This window comes from Pezoporus wallicus, unplaced genomic scaffold (genome assembly GCF_028554395.1).
Source record: "Pezoporus wallicus isolate ANWC-B61680 ecotype Strahan unplaced genomic scaffold, APGP_CSIRO_Pwel_v1 scaffold_6446, whole genome shotgun sequence".
NCBI lineage: Eukaryota > Metazoa > Chordata > Aves > Psittaciformes > Psittacidae > Pezoporus > Pezoporus wallicus.
Genome location: NW_026636264.1, coordinates 3,142,242 through 3,163,089, shown reverse-complemented (window position 1 = coordinate 3,163,089; position 20,848 = coordinate 3,142,242). Strand labels below are relative to the sequence as shown.

Sequence of the window (20,848 nt, the reverse complement as noted above, 5' to 3'; positions counted from 1 at the left end):
TAATGCTCACTGTGGTTATATGCAAGAGCATGTTAATTTTCTGATTGTACAACAGCCATTCATGAAGACAGCTAAGTGCAAGTCAAGCTTTTTTGAAAAAGAGAAAGCAGTGGTAAATTCCTCCAAAAATGAAATAATTCTGACAATTTAGAAAAAAATTTCAAAATTAAACATGTATTGAAAGGGGATTTCTTTTTTAAACCTGAAAATTACTACTGGACCATAAATTCTTTACCTGTTACACTGAAATCCCAACTCTTCACATGTAGAGGGGTAAGAGGGTCTTAAAGAATGATGCTAAACAAAATGAATGAGGCTACAGAATAAAGCTAGAAGATGTGATCACATTTGACAAGGAGGTGGCTAAAGTGTTTAATACTGAAGTGTTTCAGTCTGTGCAAATACTGAAGTACTTTATTTCTTCAAGTAGGCATTTCAGTTTCTTCAAGTATTTCTTTAAGTAGGCATATAACTAAAATTATAACCAATTACTTTTGTAATTAATTTAAAAATCGGTATGTATGCAACAGATGGAAGCATCCCAAATAAGCCTGCCATGAATTCATATAGACTAAAAGCACATACATATGTTGCTTCAGTGTTTCTGATACTGTTGCATATCTTCTGTCTCTACGAAGTTTATTGAATTCTTTTTCAAAGCAGTTGCGGTGTTTGTGTCGTGGTTTGCTGGGTTTGGGTGCAGGCTTGACAACCTTGTTCTAACAAACAAGTGAATTCTGTGACTTGGCTTGTGCAGCCAGCCATACCTTTTAATTTTCAGCTGTTCAACTAAGCTAAAGCTGAGTTGATGTCTGTTTCTAAAAACAGTTTTTAACTGCTTTGCTTACTGATCTGATCAGTCCGTAGTGCTCTTGATTCTGCCATGAAAGCATTTAATCATTTAATGCTTTACTAGTTTATAATGTTCCTTTATTTTTTTGTTGTTTGGTGGGTTTTGTTTTTGTTTTTTCTCTGCTACTGTAACTAAAATTCTTGTTGGAATACGACCTGGGATTTGCTTGCTTTGGGCATTTCTTTAAAGTGATGGTCTTTATGTGCTGTCAAAAAAAAAAAAAAGAAGGAGCTCTATCTGTTTCTTTATAGGTTTCTTAGTAGCCCTGGAATAACGTGAGTACTGGGAGAACACAAGCCAAGTGGGTGTTTTCCTGTTTGGAGAGGATGCTTGCAGTGTCTCTTCTCCTAGTGATAATTTTCCTTCAGTATTGAATAAAAGTGCATTTGATTGAATTCCTTGGTTAGATGAACACTTGCTACTGAACATGTCTCAAGACTAGCCAGGCTATTCTATCCCTTGCAACCAGTAGAAAAAAAAACAACTTAGGCAGTTGTGCTTCCTTCTCTCAAATTCTGTTCCTTGCAAAAAACCACATGCTTTTATAAAATTCTTAAAATTCATTTAGTCTGCTTTGTGGAGAGGTTTAGGAGCCTTCACTGTATACAGTGATACGCATATATCCGTTCTGCAGCTTGCGATTCATTGCTTTTGTAGGATTTGTATTTACTCTCACAAAATTTATTGTTATCTACTGGTTTAAATCTCACTGAATGCAATGATAGAATGTCTTGCCATGCAGTACTTCTTGCATGCACTTCCACTTCCATGCAGTGGAAGCATCTAGGGTTTTCAGCTTGTCTTGTCACGTGCAGTATCTGTTCTTTGCTGCTTTGCCATTAAGACAGATCTATCCTTTTTATTTTGATAGCACAATTAACCACAGGTCTGCTTTCTGCCATTGTTACTGCTTTGTAAACTCTAGCTTCCAAGTGTCTGCTTTGAGAGTAAGTAATGTTCATGAAACCAGTAATTCTGAGAGTTGAACAACCTCTTCATGTTGAAATACTAGAAATACTGATTTTTCATTTTTTTTTTCTTTTTTGTGGTCACTTGAGAAGTTATGTGGTTTTTAGCCAGTTTAAAATGTGTTTCATAGTGGAGTCTCTTCCTCATGTGGTAAATCACTTCTGTCTCACTTCAGGTATTACTTAGTTTTGTATTAAGTAATCTCTGATAGTGTATACGCTTCTGCAAATGGAGATAGCCAGCTGCTTTTTACCCCATCTGCTGTGGTTAAATAACAGAAATCTTTGTCAACCAAAAATTAAACAGTTCCCCTTTCTTCTTGCTTAGTGGTGTGGGTTTTGGTTTTTTGGGTTGGTTGGTTTGTTTGCCTTTTCTTGAGGCTTCTTTGTATTTAATGCCTCCAGTTTCTTGCATCTCTGCAAATCAAGGCCTTCTAGAAATAATCCTGTTCTTGTACGTTTTCTTCTACCTTTTATTTACTCCTGCTTTCTGCAGCCATTTATTCTGCCATTTCTGCTTCAGTGTCTGTCTTCAACTGTAGAATTTGCTGCTCTTCAATAAAAATTATATAATCAGCTTCCTTAGGCACTTGAATATCTTTCTTAGTAAGTGTTCAGGATGTTACTTTGTGGTTAAAGTGAGGTAGGTACCTCAGAGAACTTTGTACAGCTTTGTAGTTATGAAGAAGTATTTAAGGTAGTCAAAGTGATGAGGTATGATCTGTGTGAGAGCACAGGGAACTCTTAGGAAGAGAAGTCAAGGAGGTGGTACGATCTATGTATCAGAGTTAAGATGGATATAACCACATCTGTGTGCTGCTCTGCCTGAAATAGTTGGACAGGGTTGAGGGGAAGAGGTAGAAAAGGCAAAACAGAAACAGACATTCAATTAATGTAAAAGTAACTTGTTTTTTGAGGCAGGGATTTCGGCTCTCCTTTCCTCAAAGGCATGAAGGCAAGTGCCTTGAGCAGGAAACAAACTTGCAAAAAGAGGGAGCATTGACAGTTGGAGATACCAGAGAAAAGTAACTGGACAAGTTACTGATTTTGGCAGTTTGTAGAGTTCAGCTGATGGAATATAAACACAAATCAGTTGGCATTCAAGGGCCACAAAAGCAGTTACTTCAGCTTTTGCTCTTAAGACTTGGGCAAATGCTTTTGAGGTATTATTAATCTTAATCTCTTCTGTTGGAGCAGGGAAAGGTTTAAGGTTGTTATTCTTGGGGGAGAGATTATTTGGGTGCAGTATTTCAAAAGACTGAATAAGTAATACCCTTTCTTTCTTTGCTGTTACAGATTCTGCTGACATCTGGTTCTTTTCTTAGACATGCGTGTTGCTTCCGGATCCATCCGGACCATCCTTCTTTCAAATAAATCTGAAGTAGTTTAGCTGCTTTTTTCTTGATTGCCTTATTCTAAGGGTTCTCTGTTACAGAATTCCATGTAGTGAGTATCTCTGCTTTGCTACTTAAAAAAACTTCTTTCTCCTGAACCTTTCTATTTGAACACAGGTTGACTGTCTTTCTAATTCCAAACTGTTACTCTGTAAAACTACCCAGAGAGAAGTTTGCCTGGATCGACAAGTATGTACTGATCTGTTTTACCGTGGACCATATCAAATAAACTGCAAAGCATTTTCTTCAACTGAAAACAAATCTTTGGGCTGCTAAATAGTGGTGTATTAATCAGCTCGTATTCTAGTGTTCTTAGTGGGCTGGCCCGTGCGTAGGAGAAGTAGCAAGAATGGTCTCTTCACTGCAGGCATGTTCTTCATCCTGCTCTCTAGTCCTCTGAAAGCATGTGAAGCAGATTACACTGCTTTTCTCAGTCAAGAATAAAACTGTAGTACAGATGCCTAGATTCAAGGCGCTTACAATTTCGCAGCCAGAAGGCTTAAGAACAGAGACTTGCATTAGTTTCAGTTGCAAACAGAAGTGAGGCTTACTTCTGAAATACCATAATATTATGGTATTGGTCTGATATTTATTTGGGGGCTCAGACTTTTTTTCCTAAGTAGGATGTGTACAAGAAGAGCTGTAGACATCAGCTTTCATAATCCTTTCAATAAGATGGAAGATCGAGATTCATTTTAAGTTGTCTAGTGCTGATAATTGCAAGAATAAAAATTCATTGGAAACCTTCCGAGTGAAATTTCTCTTTATTGCTAAGAATTTGGATTTCTGTTGCAACAGTACTTGTATTTCTGGAGTACATTCCATTCATCTGTTTAATTTTACATCCTGATAGCCTCTTCTGTAGTTGCCAGTTTGAGTTCAACATTGTTCTAATAGACAGAAAGAAGATTTGGAATATATAGAGAACTAGTTACCTTATAAGAATTTTCAAATCAGATTAAGTAATGTCTTTTCTTAGTTACCTATTGTGAGATGCCTATTGTGAAGTAAACCTCGTTTCTAGAATTAAGTCTCTAATCAGGTATGCACACAAGTCATGAAAGAATGAGTTTAGAATAAAATATGGTAAGATCAGAAGAATATTCAGGGTTCTGCATTTACCTTAGACTTTATGCTTTGGAAGATATCAGATACATAATGGGATCTAGCTAAAATCAGGTCATCTCAGTGCAGAATCTAGGTGTAGTGATGAGGGAGAGGTATAGTTGGACGGCTTAGCATCAATCTTCCCCTTAGATGGTACTGGGCCATTATTTATAAATTTTTTTCTCTGGATGAATTTAATTTTTTTAGGCTTAGTAATTTAATTGCTACAATTTTCTTTACTATTTGAGAGAAGTGTTACAGTTACTTACAATTTTATTTTAAAACTGCAGTCCTTAAACTTTCATGTGTTTTCATAGGGTACTGTAGATTTGAATTTGCCAAAAGTGGTGCATGGAAGGAAAATGCATGGTACTTTCATGTGGATTAGTTCTGAGTTCATTTCATCTTTGAATGAAACTTGAAACTGAGAATAGTTTGAATGTGAAGGGTTTTGTCTGTAATCACTTTTGCCTTCAATTGAAATACCATGGGGAATGCAGGATGAAGCCAGTACCTTATCTGAAATGCTACAAAGAAAGCAGCTTTGGAGGAAAAGCCTTGGCTGTTCTGGTGGACAGCAAATAGAACAGGAATTCTCAATGTTCCCTTGCAGCAAAGATGGCTGGCTGCATCCTGGGTTGTATCACAGAATGCTTGAGGTTGCAAGGGACCTCTGTAAATTTATCTTGCCCACACCCCTGCTCAAGTGGGGTCACATGGAGCAGGTTGTCCAGGACCCTGTCCTTTAGAGGTTTGAGTATCTTCAGGGATTAGGGACTCCACAGCCTCTGGGCAGCCTGTTGTTACAGTAGCAAGAGTGTAGGCAGCAGGTCAAAGGAAGTGATTTCTGTGCCCTGCAGCCCCCATCCTGCACTTCTGAGATGGCATCTGGAGCTGCTGCATCCAGTTTTGGATAGCACAGGATGAAAAGCATTGACATGCTGATGGTAGTTCAGTGGAGGCGTGCAAAGATGTTTAAAGGCCTGGAGCACATGATGTAGGAGAACAGCCTTGGAGATCTTAGTTTGTTCAACTCTGAGCCGGCTAAAGGGGGACTGGTTATCTAATGGGAGCATATAAAGTTGGAGTCTTCCAAGAAGTGCACAGTGGAAGAAAGACGCAACTTGAAAACAATGAGAAACTTGATTTAGATAGACGGAACCTCCAGTGATGTTTTGGAATGCTTGCGTTTTGTGGTGCTTAAGTTTGACTAGGCAGTTGATCCTGAGGACCCAGCTCTGGACCTCTGTTAAGCAGGGGGTTGCACATGACCTTTGGGGGTTCCCTCTATTCTGCACGTTTCTGTGATTTTGTACTTCAGATCTTAAAAAGTCAGGAAGTTTTGAGTTTGTTGTGGTTTGGTTTTGTGGTTTGTGATTTTTTGGTGTTTGGTGTTTTTTTTTTTTTTTTTTTGGGGGGGGGGGGGTTGGTTTGGTTTGGTTGGTTGGGGGTTTGTTTTTTTGGTGGAGTTTTGTTTTTTTCTTTCCCAATTCCCTTTTTATTTAGCAATGAAGTTTTTGGTAATCTTTGTTCAATTTTTTGCTTTGCTGGTGAAGTTTGTTCTCCCTGCTGCCCTGAAATACCAACAACATGATACAGCTTTACATTTTCTGGAATTTATTTTCTGATCACCCACTTCTCCTTGCGGATGGTGAAAATAATTAAGTAAAAACCTATAGTAAGAACATGAGAACAGCGTTCTGGTTCAGGTTAGGGATTGAAACTTGTACAGTGTATGTAGGTGGGCACATAGGGAAGAGTAAGAGCAGGGCAGATACTTCGGATATTTCTCCAAGCATTCTCTTCAGCTTCTGACTACATAGGTCAGGGGATCTCTTGAACTTTGTGCAATGTTCCTGTGTGCTGTTTTAGCAGATAGCTTTAATTAGTTCTTGTCCAGCCTCCTTTTGAACACATATAAGCATTTTTTCCATCCATGACACTCTGGTACACTCTCCTGACCTCCTGCTTGCCATGTGAAGAGTTTGCCTCGTTTCGTTTGTTTTGAAACGACTTCTGTTGATACTCATGTGATTTCCCATAGTTGTTAGTATTAGAAAAAACAATGAACAGTTGATCCTGTGTGATACCTTTTTTGGTTCTGTTGTTATCCTCTGAAGTTGTCTTGTTTCCAGACCAAAAATCCTTCTAAGAATGCTATTTGATCCAATGTATTTCTGTAGTTCTCGTTGGGTTTAGTGAATCTTCTGATTATTCCAGCCAGAACATTACTTTTAGGGAAAGAATTCTCAGATGCTGTGTTTTTCTGGAGAATGAAATTAATACTGCAGATTCTTAGAGATGAAAGATAACGTGATGAATGTGAGAGTAGAAATCTAAGTTACCTGAGAACCTTGAGAAGAGTGCTTCATCTGGAAATCTGACACTTAAGAACAAGAGAAGGTTCTTGATTTGCATATGGCTATGCAAAAGCATGGGATAGTACAGTACAATGTTCTCTGCTGATGTTGTCGATGAAGGAGCCTTTGAGTTAGATAAGCTATTAATCATAGAATCATAGAATAGTTAGGGTTGGAAAGGACCTTAAGATCATCTAGTTCCACTCCCCCTGGCATGGGCAGGGACACCTCACACTAAATCATATCACCCAAGGCTTCATCCAACCTGGCCTTGAACACTGCCAGGGATGAAGCATTCACAACTTCCCTGGGCAACCCATTCCAGTGTCTCACCACCCTTACAGTAAAGAACATTCTCCTTATATCCAATCTAAACTTCCCCTGTTTAAGTTTTAACCCGTTACTCCTCGTCCTATCACTGGAGTCCTTAATGAAGAGTTCCTCTCCAGCATCCCTGTAGCCCCCCTTCAGATACTGGAAGGCTGCTCTGAGGTCTCCACGCAGCCTTCTCTTCTCCAGGCTGAACAGCCCCAACTTCCTCAGCCTTATCTTCATTCAGCAGGGGCTCCAGCCCCCTGATCATCCTCAGGGCCATCCTCTGGACTTGTTCCAACAGTTCCATGTCCTTTTTATGTTGAGGACACCGGAACTGCACACAATGCTCCAGGTGAGGTCTCATGAGAGCAGAGCAGAGGGGCAGGATCCCCTCCTTCAACCTGCTGGTCACGCTCCTTTTGATGATGGTTTATTCTAGAGGTACCAAGATTATTTGTGCATGCAGATTTTTTTTCTTGGCTGTTGTCAATTAAGCTTGTTCAAGAAGTCAAGTCCATTGTAAATTGACCTTCTGTATCCTCACTGGTAATGTAATTTGAACTATTCTTGATGGCCTGCTTTTGTCTATTAGCCTGTTAGAGGAGATAAATGTATATGGGCAGAATAGCTCCAACTCAGTATAGAACAGTATAGCTGTTGCATGTTGCTCTTGGTACTTAGTGCAGATTTTGTCAGTATTGTGGCTGCTTATGAGGGCTGTTAGATGCTGGGTAACATTTTTAAAGGCAGATGGAAAAAGGTGAAGATGGGAAGGAAGGATCCTGGAGTTGTATAAAATGCCCTCCTCTAGGTATTTCATGATGAAAATCCACAGCAAAGGTTTAATCAAAGTAGTATGTGGAAATTGTGAAGTCTGGTATTTTGAAATTTTGCTGATTTCTGCAAGGTGGTACAGCCTATATGTGGCAGAGGAGTGTGTATTTGTAAACTTTTATGTACGTGTTTTTAATATAGGAAAGGCAGTACAAGTTATAAAACAGCTGCTTCTCTAGCCGTTTGTAAGACTGGATTTAGCTGGTTCTCAAATTTAGGCGGTTAAAGAGTAAAGTTACACACTGAAGCTCCTCTTACTCTGAACAAAGTGAAGCGCCTATGAAACATGCTTTGCCTTTCCCTTCCCCTTCAGTACTTGAGAAGGAGGGAGGGAAAGGTAGTGCCAAAATCATGCTTCAAAAGGAGGGAAGAAGTGCTTGAGTGTCAATAGACTCAAAAGGAGAGAGTCTGTCTGATAGCTGAAAGAGGGCAAATTTATATTAGATATTAGGAAGAAATTCTTTACTATGAGGGCAGTGGAACAGGTTGCCCAGAAAAGCTGTGGCTGCCCCATCCCTGGAAATGTTCAAGGCCAGGTTGGATGAGGCTTTGAGCAACGTGGTGGAAGGTGTCCCTGCCTGTGGCAGAGTGGTTGGAACTAGATGAGCTTTCAGGTCCCTTCCAACTCAAGCCATTCTGTAACTCTATAAGAGACTCTTTGCCATTCAAATAAGGAATTCTGTGATCAATGTCAACACCATGACACTTTATTTGGGCAGGGAAGGTGTCTACACATTCTGTCTTCAAACTTGATTTATAGTGTTTGAGATACTTGCCTAACACTTGAGCATGTAATACATGTGGCAGATCAGAATTCTTGATTTTGTGTGTCAGCTATGTCATTGTGTTTCTGCTTGGTGTGACTTTTCTGTGCTTTTTATAGAATATTTTTTCCCTTTTGTGGGAAACTGTTTATTGACTGACTTCTCTGAGAGATGTCAAAATTGAGTCTGTTAACCAGGTTCATGGAGTCACAGTTCCTCATTGGATTCAATGAGGAGCACAGGGACCATGCAGTGTGTTTTTTCTGCCTGGAGGACTGGAACTAGTAGAGAAGTTCCCAACAGTGCTGTTACCAAGAAATTGCTATGTTTAACTCGTGCTTGATAATATTAAGGTGTTACAATTTGGAGAGTACAATTTATTCTTTTTTTTAAATTAAGCACCGATTTTATATCCTTCATCTTTGCCATATCAGACTCCATTTCTTGTCTTAGAACCATTGTCTCATCAATGAGGATTGTTGTTTCAAAGTCTCCAGCTGAGCACAAGTTGCTGTATACTCTTACTACAGTTCATAGTTTGCACATGGTATGGTTTGGGACAGTGTGTTTTGGGATGTGTTGGCAGTTTTGGGGGGGGTTTGTTTGTTTGTTTTTTTTTTGTTCATTTGTGTGTGTTTTTTTGATAGGTGTGTTTGGATTTTGTCTTCACACAGAAGTTTAGTTTTAGCCTGCTTCTTCACAGGAGTAGGAGTCTTCCATAGAGTTGAATGCTCGGGAGAGGATGATCATGAAAGTTAGTATAGAAAAGTTCTGATGGGGAAGCAAATTGCAGAAGTAAATAAGTTTTCCTTTGTGTTTGTTATGCCATAATTTAAAACTAAAAGCCAAACATAGTTTTAACTGATGTATTGTTTTGCTTTGTTTTATGTTTTAGAAATATGGCAAATTAACATCTTGTAGTGGCTGCAGAGCTCAGTGCAGGTTTTTTGACATGACTCAGTTCATAAAACCTAATGGATGTACGGAGCCATACTGCTCAACTGTATGCATGAATACACACAAATCAAAATATGCAGAATCACAAAGTAAGTGAAAAGGATGATGGATCTTCTTCACTGATAAGACTAGACTTTTTTTTTTCGTTTTGAACACTGAGGGTGGGTGGTTTTGTTTTAGAATTAATCCATGCAGCTGTGACTTAACAGGGTTTTTAAACTAACTAAAAAGTAACAAGCCCCTGTTTTCCCCCCTCTTTTCTCTCTCTTCCCCCCACCCCTAAAAAAACCCCCACCAAATTCCCTCCCCAAAAAACTCCAAAAAAATGAACCAACCAAAACCCCTAAAAACCCCAAACAAAGCAAAAAGAGTATCTTATATTCAGCACTAGTAAATGACTCCTGAGGGGTCATATTCTCCCCTGGCCTTTTTGCGTGAACTCAGAAACAGTTTTCAGCTCTCTTAAAGCTTTGTGACAAAAAATGTTGAGACATAATATGCTCTAGTGTGTCATAGAATGATAGTGCAATTTTCATGCATATGAATTAATATTCTTTTGTTTGTGATCCAACCCCAATGCCATTTTATCTCCTCAAGTAACAACTGGAGAAGGATGGAGATGGTTATAATGTATGTGGGTATTGTCTAGGTAGAATTTTCAACCTGTTACAGGAACTGGTCAGTAACTCAAAATGTGTGTTCTTCAAATATGCAAAGTAGGCATAGGTCTCAATTCAGCAAACTCAAAGTTGGAAATGTTCTAATGAATTTTCTAGCAAAAGTGCAATTTTGTATTTAATGCTGACCTTTAGTGGAAGAATTCAACCTCTTCAGTTTCTTTTGGTTTATGTGGCTTGCAGAAGCTGACTGGAAAATAGACAAATCAGAACTTTTCACATTGAAATGGTGGGAAGAGCTGACCTGTAAAATAAAGCTAGTGAATGACAAATACAGCCTGTGCCTTCCTGGATTTGCACATAAGTCAATATTAAGCAACATTATTGAATATAAGTGCTGGATCAGTTGATCCTGCTTGTGGATTTCTTATCTTGCTGAGACCTTGTTGAGATGCTTCTGTTGCAATTCGTGTTTTATGTAGATCTGTTTCTCTAATGTTGGCAAGGAGTTTAATTAGAGCAGCCATATAGTCTTCTTTCTTAGTAAAGACCAAGAATGGGTAGGTGGTCACTTGCTTACAGTTAGTTTGCTCACATAACTTAGAATAGTTTTCATATATTTGCTGTCTAGAAAATAAAATTCATTCACCATTAAATAAGAGTTGACTGTATGAGACCAGCTTCTTTTTTCCATTAATTTAGTATTTAGGTGGAAAGGACAGTATACCATTCTGTGCGCATTGGACTGTAAGTGTTCCTTTGAGGATTTTCTTCTACCTAAGTGACACATAAGGGATTGAACCCACATTGAGAAAATGGTTTAATCCATTTGGTCAATTGCAATGATCTCTTAAAAAAATGACCAGTTTACTTTGGAACTCTGAATTTTTTTATTGTTTACTAATGCAGATAAATCTTGCTTTAATTTTCTGGCATGTATATTCATTCCTTTTTCCTACTGTGCCTATTCTTCCCATGCATTTTTCTTTGTAAGGGGCTACCCTTTTCAGAACAGAATAACTGTTATTTCAGGTCTGCATCTCCCTTCTGCAAAAATTTTAGTCCTTCTGGTTTACAAATGGGTTGGAATATTCCCAATTTGTTTACACTACTTTAGGGTTGATTGTAATTTTACTTTATGAATAACTTTTTGTTTCTAGCAATTTTAATGTACTAAAATGTTTGAAAGATTTGGTTGAGCTGCTTGTTGTGCAATTTATGTCCATATCTATATTCTCCTTTGTGCGGAGAGCTTGTAAGAGTATTCATCCTTATATAAAAGAGGGTAAAGGAGGAAAAATAGCTGGCTTGATGTGATTTTTTTTGTATGGTAGTTGGTAGTAGAATAGCGTGACCGTCATCTTGTCATCTTTCATGCTCTGTCTTGGAGGATGTTACTGCAAAGTTTAAGACAGAACTGTTCAAAAGCTGTATTGTTTTAAGCCTGGGTCAGTTGAAGACCTTGTTCTGAAATTGTCTGTTACGGAAAAATAAACTGCTAATTTATGTATTGTGAACATGGAGGTTGTGGTATAAGTGTCTTCCCAAAGTTAGAAACTGTGTCTTAAAGTACAAGCTGTGTTGCAAAACATGAGTCTATACAGAATGTTCACATTTTCACCACACAATTTATGGATGGCTCTGGAGAGTTGTAGGACCAGTATGTGTAAGAATTACAAGTACAGTCATTTTTAGCAGGTTACTCACATTAGTTATTCGCTAATCTTGTGTTCTTGACCATCATTAGGGTGTCTGTAAGTGTTCTTCATTATATATCCTAAAACTCTCTTCCTTACACCTACATATATTTAAAAAATGGAGTCTGTTGTAGCAGGAGTCATGAAGGAAGCCTGGCATGCTTGTCAGAAATATTTTTCCAAATCTGATCATAATAAAAATAATTGAGTGTTCCATGCTGAGGCTGGAAGATCTGTGTGTGCATGACCATAAAGGGAGTGTTTGGTTCCTTCCCCATTTAGTTTATTGCCTTTGATTTTGCTTGTGGAAGGGTCTTAGTGGATGACCTATTTAAAGCAGCGGAAGTCTAGCAGTCCTCTTTCAACCTTGGGGACATTTGTTGTGTATAATGGGAAAAATATGATAATACTGTATGTGGGCATCAGACATTGTTAAAGTCATTACAGAGTCACAGAAACATCTAAGTTGCAACAGACCTTTAAGATCAAGTCCAACCATGGGACAGTGGCCCACTGGAATAAAGGTAGCATCTTTTCTGCTGTTTATATCAGTTTGTTCTCAGGTCTTGTCCATGATTGGGAACTGTACATGATTACTTAATGTCTGCAAACTTTTGTACAGAGTTAGTACGTCTGCATAAGGTGATACCACGTGCGCTGCTAGCTAGCACTCAGCAATACTGGTTCACTTATGTCAGGGTTTATGTCACTATCAGTTTCATTTTTTTTTATTTTTAGTGTAGGTAACGCCTTAGTAACAGGAGAGTTTGAAGTAGTGTTTAAAGTTTTTCACTCTTACGAGGTGGAGAGGTAGTAACAAATCTCTCTGAAGATAACTTTTTTTCCTTAAATATATTTGTGTTGTTGCAAATGATGTGGGAAAGTTTGAGAAGATGGAAGTAAGAAATTTGTCCGGAATGATCAAGTGACTCTGATTTATTACTGATTCAGATTTTATCCTGAACATTGTATGTGTAATACACTAGTAGTTGTTGCTTGATCTAGGGAAGATGCTGAAGACTGTATCTGTAGACATGTAAGACCTAGTGTAAAATTGAGTTCTGTGTCTCCTGATTGCCTCAGAAATGCATTAAGTTAATGATTCAATTACAGAATTAAATTCTCATACCTATACATGCAATCTGCAGTATTTTTCTCAATCTGCTAACTCATAATCGTTTAGGGGCTGGCTGTTTGAATGGTTGCATCTTCTTGCCTGGTGATTGAGGCCAGCCTGGACTATTAGCTAGTTTTCTCTTAATGTGAGTAGAGACAGGGTTTCTTGCTTGAAGGCCTTTAACTTTAATATTAGTAGTATCAAGGGGTTTGCTTAAGGTGTTGATGATCTGCCTTGGTGAGGTTTAAATTTGAAAATACTGTTTGTAGGTCTTTGTCTGAACTTCTGTGACCAAAATAAAGCAAGCTGTGAAATGTATTTATCTGAAAATGCATGTTTTGTGATTAAGAAGTGTTCTGTTTTGAGAAACTTTTTTCCCCCTTTTTTTGTTTGTTTTTGTTGTTGTTGTTGTTTTTGCATTTATAATTACCCATACCAAGTATTAGAAAGGTAAGGTATGAGAAAAACAGCCTAAAGTAATAATCGTGGAAGTAAGGGTAAGGATTCAAGACTGGAAAACCTAAGGTGACAAGGGAAAAGGAATTAAGGCAAATGACTGGACTGCTGTGCTTTTTCCAGGAATGCTCTTGAGCTTGCTTATGAACTCTCAGATTCTTGAGCACTTAGGCTTAATTGAAAACACATTCTAGAAGTAACTAAGAAGTGATATGTCTGTCTGTGTTTTTCAGACTCTCAGTGTGCAGTCTTCAACAAACGGTCAGTTTGTCTCTCCCAGTGATATTCAGTTGAAATGTAATTATTGCAAAAGTTCTTTCTGTTCGAAGCCAGAAGTACTGGAATGGGAGGTAAGAGGGGTTTTGGTTTTACTTCTAGAATGATGAAGTGTTTCCAAATTTAAATTGTTGTGTCAATACAGTTGCTGTAGATAAGTACTTTATAAGGTGGTGAAGCTTAAAAAATTAAGCTAATAAAGTCTACCTGGTTCCGTAGAATATAATTTAACTTTAGTATGGATAAAAGCAGAAGTCTGTTTATAAATAACAAAAAACCATCTGTGGAATTTAAAGAAAAAAGTGAATTCTCAGATCAGCTGTAAGCTTGAAATATGCTTTCATCTTCAGCTGTGAGACTCTAGATATGATAGACCATTGTTACACTTCTCTGTTGAATTGAGAGAAATATCTGAAGAGGATGTGCTAATATTGATTGGCATATTTTCTACTTAGCATTTTCATACAAAATTATGAGTATTTGTAGCACTTGCGGTCAGCTTGAGTGAGAGTTGTTAATTTTTAGCATTAGAAGTCATGCCCAAATGATGTGTTTGCGCTTCTGTTTACTTTTCATGATAAAGTTGTCTTAATGGCAGACTGTTGGACTGTCAAAACCTTTAGATTTTATCCCTATTCATGATGCTTTACAACTCTGCTTTTAGAACAAAGTGTATCAGTTCTGCAGCAGAGCATGTGCTGATGATTATAAGAAACTGCATTGCATAGTTACATACTGTGAATACTGTCAAGAAGAGAAAACGCTGCATGAGACCGTGAATTTCTCTGGCATCAGGAGACCCTTTTGTAGTGAAGGTCTGTATGTACTTGATGTTTTCCAAAGGTATTGGCATGGTAGTTTTACTGCAGTTGACTTATTGTGTTCCTATGTCATGCTAAAATTTAAGGTAACAACTCATTCTGTTGTACTTGAGGCTAAACCAGAAGTTTCTTCATTATTATTAATGAAGCGCATGTACCTGTTAATATATCTGAGCTGATTTTATGTTTTTTTTGTTGATTTTTTTTCAGCACTTAGGTTAAGGAAGAGTGAGCAATGCTTTTAAGCTTGTGTGTGTATAAATACATACACATGTATGCATGTGCATATATAAATCTGTACAAAAAAATAGTACTGAAATTCTATTCTTGAAATGTACGCTGCAGAGCTTATACCAGCACTAACTGCACTGGGGAATACCAAATGGAAGCTTTCTCTTCAATTAATAGTTTCCAAAATGTAGTAAGACATTGGAAATTCTACATTGGTTTTGAATGGCTATTCAAACAGTAACTTGAATGATGTATGTTGATTGCAGTCATTATAATGTTCCTGACTAATGATTTTGATTTTTAAAAACTGTAATGAAGGTATATGGGCATAAGATTCTTTTAAATTGCATTAAGATACTGTTTTAATAGAAGCAGCAAAATACAGTCTACAGAACCTATCCACTTCTGGAGAGCTGTCCTTCAATCCTTATCTTACAAGTTTTAGCTAGGAGTTTGAATGACCTATCTCTGCAGATACAGGGAATATTTTTTCCTTTAGTTATAATAATAATGCTTTCACTATCATTTCATAAACTTTGCTGAAGATCTCTGCTTTCAAACATATTAAACAGCAGATGTGCCAGTTTATTTGTAGCAGGATCCTATTAAGCTAGAGAGGAGTAGAGTGTGAAGCCAGAGGCGGCTTTCCTTCTGTGTGATTCTCTTACATCTCTGGACTCTGCAGTCATTTGTTTCTGATGAATGGAGTGTGGTGGCTTAGGTTTCTTTGCCATCATTACTTTCTTCTTGTGTTCTGGACTGCAGAGTGATAGCTGGAGAGGAAAAAAGGACAAAGCAAGGCCCAGTTTTACAGTGTATCATTGCAGTGCTGAATAACATCTACTTAGAAATTGTGTGAATAAAACAATTCCACGGAATATATTCCAAGACAAGGACAAACTTTTTTTGGCCTGGATATTACGGTGTATGTTGGTATTACTGTGAATACTTAGGACTCCCTCATTTTAAAGTGGGGTGGCTATCACTATGAAATCAGTAAGATTCATAATGCGATCTATGCCATGTTACTACTTTCATAGATGTATTTTTTATATCAGGAAGCTTGAAATAAGTGAGAACTTGTATTTTCTATCGGAGAATTTGAGGAAGGAAAGAAATAAAAGCAGTCTCCTGCATGAATACAGTTACTAAATGGGGGGAATCAGTTGCTAGGTGTCTTAGTGTGGGTCCTGAGTTTGCATTTGCTGGACTGTCAGCTTGAGAGCAAAGCTGATTTTTAAGGGTGAATATGCCAAATGTTACCAGTAAAACAAAATTTATTGGCTTACTGTGATGATCTGAACTAAATCAGAGAGAGAAGGTAGTCAAAGCCACCAATAAGTAGAATGTAACTTGAATAAATATGGCACACATCTGCTAGCTGTAGCTTAGGTCTGCTTTGTGGTGCATATGAAAATAGCTGTCTGTGTTACCCAGTGAAAATAAACAGCTGACCTGGACAGAAGCTCTGTAGAAACAACCTACACTCTGTATTTTAAAGGAAAACCCAACTATTTGTCATTGATTGCTGCAGAAATAGTAGAATTCAAGAGCTAACATTGTTCAGATCTGATGTGGGGAGGAGAGGGCTAGGTCTTTAGATGGATAGAGTGGAGGTCAACAAAAAATTCCATCATCAGAGGTGATAAATTTCTCTTCTCCCTTTTCCAGGCATCCAGGCGCCACTAATTTTAACTTGTATCATAATATATCCAACTGTAAAGTAGAAAAACTAGTAGATGTACCAAATAAACTTGTTGGATGTGGAGGCCATAGTGGTTTTGATACTGGAACGTATTCAGGAAACTTCATCAACATAGATTATTTTGTTAAGCATGCAATTAGTCTTCAGAAGACAAGGGTATTATGATTTGAGAAGGAATAACCTCAGGCACTCAGTCACAAAAGTTACTGGTATTTTTGGAAGAAACTGAACTCTCAAGGGAAAATACTGGAAAATTTCAGGTTTGTGTTTATAAGAGAAGGCTTCTACAGAAAATTAGCAGGATTTAAACAGGTGTTGAAATTTCTGCAAGAGTACTTATTTGTTCATCTTCAAACAGACTGATGGGAAAGCATGTATAAGGTTACCCACAAATACCTTTAGACTGCTTGTGATTGCCTAGCTGGAGTACTGAAGATGTCACTCCTCTGCTCACATTATTCATACCTAAGGGTTTTTGTACACATGCACATATGTATAAATTTACACGCAAACCTTGGCACCCACATTAAAGTCTCTGGGATCAGTATTTTTGTGTAGTTTCATTCCAACTCTGTTTCTTTATATGCTTTTCTTTATTATAAAATAAATGCAATGGCCAGCTGAATCTTCCATTGCAATAAGGTATAATTAGACCAACCTATCATTTATGCTAAAGATGGTTATTAATTCTTTCATGGAGTACAGTATCCTTTTTCTGTTTCTGTCAAAAACTTTGATGCTACATGGAGGACAAACAACCTGAACGGACTAGTTGAAAGAGATTAATTTCCTCCCCCGGTGTGGAGGCTTTGGAAATTAAGATGTCCTGGTGCTTTGCCACAAGAATGCCTCATTCCAAAATACCAGTATCTAAATTAAATATGTTGTATATTGTATATGCTAAAGCAAGAAGATGAAGTTGCTTGAAGATTTTTATGTATGTATAGTTGCATGAGTAACAATTGAGGATAGACTGTGCAAGTTTTTAATCTTGAGGAAATCTTGAAGTTACCGAGTTTTGGGGTTTTTCAATATATATCCTTTCTGAGTGTGTAATAGAATGAATCAGTCTTTGGCAACCTAGCAGTGGAACTATTTTATGATAAGTATCACCATAAGTTTTTTTTTCTCACTTGTATTTTGCATTCAGTTCATCTTTTCAATAGAAGCGTTATGATTTAAATAACACAGGCTTTGTAATAATTTTGTAACATGAATTTTAATAACATTGATTTATATCCATTAGTCTGCTTCTTGGAAGGAGAAGGTTACTAAGCTGTGGAGTGACTCAGTTATCTGATGCTTGGGAGTTCCTTTCAAATAGATAACAGAGATAAAAGGCAGCTATGAAACTAGCAACTGTACTGTCATCTCGACAGTATGCTAATAAGTTTCAGGGAATTACAGTTTCTGCAAATTAAACTTAATGTAGACAACTCTGATGTTTCATCTATGTAGAGATAACCCCTTTTGAATTACTTGTAGAGGTGACAAGTGGAAAAAATTTAGGAAATTAAGTGATTTCAGAACTGAGAATGTCTAGGAAAGATGTATATTTAAGTTAAAGCGTTGTAGACTCTAGAGTGGCGTTTTTCCAACCACTGCTGCACAGTGAATTTTTTAGTACAGTGTACTATTAAATGTTTAGTTGATTTTCAGAAATTATGTGTATGAAAATATTACAGATATTGGAAATAGCCTAAACATAGGTGTTAAATTTTATACAAGTGCTTACATGTGAATGTCTCACAACCAGCTAAGTTACTACCTAAAATTTATAGCAATTACTATTGTTACTAAAAACATTAACAAACTGATTTCAAAACTGATGTGTCATACAAAGCATTGCTAAGACTTAGTTATTGTTTATGGGCTTCTCTAGTAAGTGGAGAAGTTGATGTGCTAGCCCTGTGCCCTGAGCTGTATTCCCTGGGCAAAAGGGGGTTGACATCAGGCCTGCTTAAATCTCTTCATCACTGATGTTTGCTTTGTTATTATTAAACATAAGAGCTACAGAAACTGTTTAAACACAGCTTTTTTATATTTTGCATTTTCAACTCTGTCCTTTGAGACACTGATACATATTTTAAAAATAAAATGTACAGAATTTGGGCTAGCTAACAAATTTTTGAAGACAGTACAGAAGCACCCATTTTAATGAAAAATTCTGTGGCATAATTGCAACTTCCTAACTGTGTGCTGCTATGTAAGAGCACCTCAAAACTACCAAGGATTGATATGTAGTATAGAATATAGTTAGAGGAGGGGAGAAAGACATATATTTACATGTATAATTTTGTATCACAGTTAAGTGTGTTGCATAATAAAAATCTTATGTTACAAGCTCTTGGTTTATGCTTCACAATAGTTATCTCCCTCTCTGCAGCTCTGATAGTAGCCTACCATATTAAAATAATTTCTGCTTGCTATGGGACCTATTCAGCTTTAGCCTACTACGTCAGACAGTTTGGTTTTGCTTCTGGCCACTTCCTTTGGCAGTGTCCTACTGACATAAACTGAAATACCAGCTTCCTTGTCTTTCTTTTGGTGCTGAGTGGGAATATCCTGGCAAAAAGGGACAAATGGCAAGCAAAGCATGTCTTAAACAGTGTAAAATGTATGCTTCATTAAAATGCCCTTTCACAATTGCAAGAGTCATGTTGTTACTGAAGCAAAGTATTCCTTTCCCACAAATCAGGTTAGTAGAAAAGTGGAAGACAACTTTGGAGGGATTTTGAAGTGCCTTAGGAAGAATATGATCTCCTTTGACTGCTGTGGGCAAAAGTTACAGTGGGACATCCCTGACACCCGTTTGAGCCATGGCAGTTTTTGTTACATTGGCACGTTGTAGTTGTTCAGTCCATGTTGTATTATTTAGTAGTCTGGTGTTAAATCTTTGAGCTGCAAATGACTATTCCAAATATTTTTTTTTTTTTTTTTTACTGTAAAAGCTCAAAGATACTTCTCTGCTGATAACGATGAGTTCAGATAAAAAAGGACAGCATACTCAAATTGGAAAAGTCCCTTTTAAAATACTTAACAGGCTCCCATGCTGAAGAAGAACCAAGTGAAGGCTCTTGGCTATGCTGAAGGAAAACACAGGTCTGCAAGTTCCAGACAAACCCACATGGAAGAGCTGGAGGGCTGGTTCTTGTGGTATTCCACTTGTGAAAGAATCTGATCGTGTAGATGTAGTTGTTAATTAGTATTTGTTGGGCGCGTGTCCTCTGGAATGACTTGAAAATTTTAATTTGTTGTCCTACTTTTTTTTTTGTACTTCCAGTGGTGTTCTTGTAGTTGAAAAAATCAAAAGATAAAATTATGCTGAGGAAGATGTTACATACTTCTCTTCCCTCTGTCTTGGAGGGAGAATATTGATACTGTTAAAGTAACTTCATTTAGATTTTGAGTAGATGTTGTGCTGAATCTTGAGATTATTTTTGTCCATGGAGAACTAATTTATAACACGGTAAAGAATATCAAGTGAAATCCTGTGCATTGTTCGACTTAAGTGGTCCTTGTTAGATTGGCATTCTTCAGTGTTAATTCCCTTGTTGTGTCTTTCGAAGATGTTTGAGACAGTTCTCCAAGGGAAGATAACATTGACTCTTGCAGATAAGGAGTGATGACAATTTAAGATGCTGAGCTTATGAGCACAAGAAGACTGCTTATAAAGATGCTTCTTAAGAACCTGAAAGAATAATCAACTTGAAAAGATTTAAGAATAAGCAAAAACCTAGTGACTGGACGGGAGTAAGAGGGAGGAGAAAAGAAGGAGCTTGTATCTAGTATCAGAAAACATTAGGATGAACTGAGTTGCTGCGTGGAGACCTCATAGCAGCCTTCCAGTATCTGAAGGGGGGCTATAGGGATGCTGGAGAGGTACTCTTCATTAGGGACTGCAGTGACAGGACAAGGGGTAATGGGTTCAGACTTAAACAGGGGAAGTTTAGATTGGATATAAGGATGAAGTTCTTTACTGTAAGAGTGGTGAGGCACTGGAATGGGTTGCCCATTGTGAATGCTCCATCCCTGGCAGTGTTCAGGGCCGGGTTGGACAAAGCCTTGGGTGGCACGGTTTAGTGGGAAGTGTCCCTGCCCATGGCAGGGGGGTTGGAACCAGATGATCTTAAGGTCCTTTCCAACCCTAACTATTCTATGATTCTATAATAAAATAATAAAAGGTTCTTAAGCAGAAGACAAGGAAGGAAGTGGGAGATACAGCTTCTCTGTTACACACAGAGGAAGGGGTCTGTTCTAGTGGTATTCCAGGCAGGACCCAAAATTGGATGCATTGCATCTGTTTTCCTAAGGATAGTGATGTTTATTGTCAAGCCAGAGGCAGAAGATGTTAGGAATGTGTGTATGGAAAAAAG

At 37.7% G+C, this 20,848-nt stretch overlaps 1 protein-coding gene across 11 annotated transcripts in view; it reads left to right on the top strand.

The window, feature by feature from the left end:
- ZMYM2 (zinc finger MYM-type containing 2) overlaps nucleotides 1-20,848 on the top strand; it is an 84,597-nt gene that overhangs the window by 33,508 nt on the left and 30,241 nt on the right. For all 11 annotated transcript variants that reach the window (XM_057399676.1, XM_057399673.1, XM_057399669.1 and 8 more), the window contains 2 exons: nucleotides 13,673-13,789; nucleotides 14,380-14,530. In XM_057399676.1, coding sequence (XP_057255659.1) covers nucleotides 13,673-13,789; nucleotides 14,380-14,530 — 268 coding nt within the window. The remainder of the gene's footprint in view (nucleotides 1-13,672; nucleotides 13,790-14,379; nucleotides 14,531-20,848) is intronic.